Source organism: Orycteropus afer, unplaced genomic scaffold (genome assembly GCF_000298275.1).
Source record: "Orycteropus afer afer isolate SDZICR_OR568_19922 unplaced genomic scaffold, OryAfe1.0 scaffold00538, whole genome shotgun sequence".
NCBI lineage: Eukaryota > Metazoa > Chordata > Mammalia > Tubulidentata > Orycteropodidae > Orycteropus > Orycteropus afer.
In genome coordinates this window covers 1337245-1342441 of record NW_006922125.1, presented here as the reverse complement: position 1 = coordinate 1342441, position 5197 = coordinate 1337245, and the positions used below count along the sequence as shown (strand labels likewise).

Sequence of the window (5197 nt, the reverse complement as noted above, 5' to 3'; positions counted from 1 at the left end):
ATATGTAAAGTCCTGTATGGAAAGTGAATTTGCTCTGTAATTCTTCACCCAAATCACAATTTTTTTAAAAAAAGAGCATACCCTTGTGTTTGTATCATGGCACAGAGCATTGCTGGGCCTTCTGGCTGGAGTTGCTGGATCAGCAGACATGGATATACAAGATGGGCCTCTCAAAATGGATCAGAGACCTATTATCTATTCATATAATCTGTCCTTGCCCACTAACCACTCATGTTGGATGCAGTTGCATATTGAGTGAACGTAGCCCACCTCTTGTTTATTAGAAAAAATAGCGTAATTCCAAGAGGCTCTCAGAGATAAGGAGTTTCCATTACATGGGAGGGAACCATAGGAAACAGATGCCAGTGGTATATTGCAAACAGTATTGAAGTAGTAGGGGCCCCAAGACTTAAACCACCATATACTTGGGCACCCTCGTGACCCTGTGTGAACTTCTTTCTGGCCAGCACATTCTCACGCACTGGAGCTGGTGTCAGTTTCATTTAGTGCCCTGCCAATTCTCTTCCACTGCATTGCTCACTTTTCCTTGTTGGCATCTGTGGGTCTTTGCTTTGGACAACTGGTGCCCCTATTTTGTTGATGCCCTAAGCACATGCTTACCTTGTTTATTGAGTAATCCATCCCTGGCTCTCAATTATAAAAGTATTAGTTTTAACTTGCTGAATGACCTCTCACAGCTGGTGATGTAAACTGTGATGGCTAATAGAAAGTGCTCAGTGGCGCCTCCCTTCAAGGGGCACCCAGGGCACATACCATACCTGCCATACCTTAGATACACCTCTGCCTATAGTGATCAATTCCTCCTACTTGAAGCTTTCCTTTAGTTTTGACACCACAATCTTTAGATTCTTCTACTTTTCGTACTTCTTGGTTTCATTTGTGAGTTCCTCTTTTTCTACCTATGCCTGAAACGTTTCTCTCCTCCCACTCTTTTCTCCTCCATAGTCTCATGATGAACAAAATAAAAATTTTGTGTGACTTGCCTTACCTCATCCTAACCCTGGCCCTTTTAGATTCTATCTTTAGTGAAAATTTTGATATTTAGTCATTATAGATTATTTGCATTGATTTTGATATTTTTAAAAAGAACCTTGTGTCTTTGGTGAAAGTTTACACAGCAAATTAAGTTCCTATTTGACAGTTTCTTCACAAATTGTTCAGTGACATTTGTTACATTTTCCACAATGTATTCACATTCTTAATTGTGTTCTGGTTGTTTTGTTTACAGTACTGTAGTTTCCCTGTCCCTTTATTTTATTTTATTTATTTTTTTTTTTTGTGATTTGGGTGAAAGTTTACAGAGAAAATTGGTTTTCCATTTAGTAATTCATACACATTTTGTTTTGTGACATTGACTACAGTCCCCACAATGTAATAGTGCTCTTCACACTTCCTCCCTGTGGTTACTATTTTCCAAAGTCCTTCTTTCCTATCCGTTCATGCCTTCTGAGCTTTATCCCTGGGCACATGCTGCCCTTGATGTTTTTCTTAAGCATGATTTTCATCAGACTCATATTCCTCATACTAAGGTCTTTATTTTTGGAGTTGGAAGAATATTCGGAGAAAAGGAGGAATAAGTGCTCACTGGGGATAGAAAGTAATTCATTTAAAGATGATTTGTTTAGTGAAAAATTAGAAACAACCAAAATGTCCAAAAACAACAAAGAATCAGTTACTTAAATTATAGTACACCCACCTAATGAATACTATGAAGCCATTAACATTTTCTTATAGAATATTTTACACTGGAAGATGTCAAAAATTAATTGCCCAATAGAAATACACTTTGACAGGCATTACCATATATATAGTTTATCTGATTCATTTTGTCATAACAGCAGGCTGAGTTTTCTGATAGTTTTCAAATACTGTATTCTTAACTTTAACTGAGTTGAATGAAACATCTCATTTTGGTTCTCTCTGTCAAAACAAAATATTCACCTTTTCTCATTTTAGATTCGAATGCAGGCTCAAGGAAGCTTGTTCCAAGGGAGCATGATTGGCAGCTTCATTGATATATACCAACAAGAAGGCACCAGGGGTCTGTGGAGGGTGAGTACTCTTTGCTTGTATTGTTCTATACTCTTCAGTTCTTAGATTTTGCAAAGAATAATTTTTATATAAAGCCATTGTATTGTTAATTGTCATCTTATACTAGGTAAGATTCTTGGGGAACCCAAAACGTAAGGTAAGGAGTGCCTCATCACCAGTGTTACTGTTGTTAGTTGCTGTCGAGTCGATTCCAACTCATGGTGACCCCGTGTGTGCAGAGTAGAATCGCTCTATAGGGTTGTCAAGGCTGTGACCCTTCAGAAGCAGAGTGCAGGCCTGTCTACTGAAGAAATTCTGGGTAGAATTTAACTACCAGTCTTTTGGCTAGTAGTTGAGTGCTAAACCATTTGCAGCATCCAGTGACGACTCATCGCCAGTGAAAGGTCCAAGTTTATCAGTGGTCTTTATTTCTGTTTAATATTTGGGGATTGTATGTGTGGGAGAAGTAATTAAATTATTTGACATAGCCATCTTGATTTGTTCAACTTCATAGTAGATTTAGTTCTTCAGTATATTTTTTTGCCAGTTTTATACTAACACAGCAACATATGACTATGAAAGGCTTTGTAGTGCTTACGTCATTACCTGAAACATTTTTTTTTCACCTTATAAAAAAAATAAAAGATACACTATGAAATATTGAAAAAATACAAGAAAGTAACAAGAAGAGCATCCAATAATCTCACCACCTGAAGATAATCACTGTTAACATTTGTTACATTATCTTTCAGTCTTCTGTCTATACTTTGATTTTTTGTTGCTCTTCTTATTACTTTTTATCCTGTTTTAATCACTTTGAGCTCTGGTAGTATAGTGCCTAAGGCATTTGACTGCTAACCAGAAGGCTGGCAGTTCAAACCCACCAGCCACTCCTCGGAAGGAAGGTTGGGCAATCTACTTCCTCAGAAACCCAAGGAGGGGTCGCTGTGAGTCGGATCTGACTCCACAGCAGTGGTTGCATTTTTTTGTTTGTTTGTTTTTGTTTTTGCTTCTTATTACTTTTTATCCTGTTTTAATCACTTAACATACTAAATAAGACTAGTAGGGAAATAAGCAGACAGAGTGGAATAGGAAACCCTTTAATAGACTTTTAAATACAGGAGAGCTTTTTTTCCTTCCTTTTTAATTTCCCCCAACTTCTTATATGAATTTTATAACACAGAGAAAAGTTGAAAGAATAGAATAATGAGCACAGGAGCTCTGGTAGCATAGTGCCTAAGGCATTTGACTGCTAACCAGAAGGCTTGTGGTTCAAACCCACCAGCCACTCCTGGGAAGGAAGATTAGGCAATCTACTTCCGTAAAGATACCGCCTCAGAAACCCAAGGAGGGTTGCTATGAGTTGGAAACGACTCGACGGCAGTGAGTTTGGATTTTTTTGGATATATGCATCACCTGGATTAAATAACTATTAAAGTTTTGCCATATTTGCTTTTTTATATCTATATTTTTCCCTCTCTTTTTTCCTCATAATAAGGACATTTTTCTACATAATCACAGTACCATTATCACATCTAAGACAATGAACAATAAACCCCTCATATTCAATATCCAGTCCATATTCACATTTCCTCTATAGATGAGACCAGGTCAGTCCAGTTGTCTTATAGAATGTTTCTTCATGGTTTTTAACTTTCTCCTTTATTCCCTGTTTTTCCTGTAATCTGGAAGTTAGGTTTGCTGAAAATTAATGAGATTCATGTTGAACATTTTTGGTAGAGCTTCATGGGTGATACTGTTTTCTTCATATAGCATCACAGAAAGAAGCACATAATGTTAGGCTGTCCCACGATTAATGGCACCAAATTTGATTACTTGATAAGGTGATGTCCACTAGACTCTCCATTGTGAAAGCTATCTCTTGCCCTTTGCATTAGCAAGTAGTCTGTGGGGTGGTATTCAGGCAACATGCACATATCCTGCTCCCTAATAACTTTTCACGTTATGGTCCATTAACGATCCTTGAGGTTTGCTTTGTGATAACAGCAGAGTATAGTTTCTTGATTAGTTTAATTCAGAACCAGAAAATGGAATTAACTAGAACATTTTATAAACCAATGTTTATGAAAGACAGAGCAATAAATAGAATTAAAACTTTTTTAGAGGACTGTAGCTACTTTTATACTTGACTACCTACATGATCCCGGCACAGAACATAAAGAATTGAAGTACATTGCATTATGTATTCTTTAGACACAGACATATTTTGTTTGCATATTGAAAACACAGGAATATATTTTATTTCAACAAGGAAATATGGTGCATTATTCTTCAAACACATGGTCCTCCCAGTCTATATTTTATTTTCATGCTTTGATTATAACGTGAATACTGAAGACATTTTACTTTCTTCCTAACTCCATTGTAAGAAAAACCACATGAATATAATAACAATGGGTAAAGTGGCACTCGTCTCTGAGTTGGGGACACATCAAAGTAGTCGGGACCATGGTGAACCAGAGTGCATACGTTCTGTTTAAAGGGGACAGCTGCTCCTCAGCTCTAGCCCATTGCTGCCATGTACTGCTATAAACCCTGTATTGCCAAATTTTCTGGATTCTCAAGAGAAGGTGGACATATGCATTTCTATATGAGATACCCTGATTTGTTTACATGTTGACAACTAATTCAGCCTTCTAAAGACACTGTGGGTCACACAGAACATGTCTGTGGCCTAATTTCAGCCTGTGGGCTCCAGTTTGCAGCCTTACTCTTCACCAAATACAATCTTGTCTGAAGGTCATCCTTTTTAACAGAGTGAAGCAGGGAGTCAGGAAGGAAGGAACTATTCGACCAGCCAGCCAGATGAGTAGAATCAAGGCTCTCTCTTGATGAGCAGGGGGATGACAACACAGCTGCATCACCTTCCCTTTATAAATTGATTTTGAGAATTTAGAGATAATTGAACACTTTAAAATAAGTTATCCCAGAAAGCAATTGTCTCCATGGTATGTTATTTTCAATTTTAAAAGACATTTAAACATAATTATGAAAGTAAAACATAGTGAAAAATTTTTTAAACTATGTTGTTATGTGCTATCAAGTCGGACCCGACTCATAGAGACCCCTCCTTGGGTTTCCGAGGCAGTATCACTACGGAAGTAGATTGCCCCATCTTCCTTCC

At 37.5% G+C, this 5197-nt stretch overlaps 1 protein-coding gene across 1 annotated transcript in view; it reads left to right on the top strand.

Moving 5' to 3' along the window:
* The window catches only part of SLC25A14 (solute carrier family 25 member 14), a 45225-nt gene that overhangs the window by 23148 nt on the left and 16880 nt on the right, over positions 1 to 5197 (top strand). The window contains exon 6 of the mRNA XM_007955748.2: positions 1978 to 2073. Within this exon, the coding sequence (XP_007953939.1) occupies positions 1978 to 2073 (96 nt within the window). The remainder of the gene's footprint in view (positions 1 to 1977; positions 2074 to 5197) is intronic.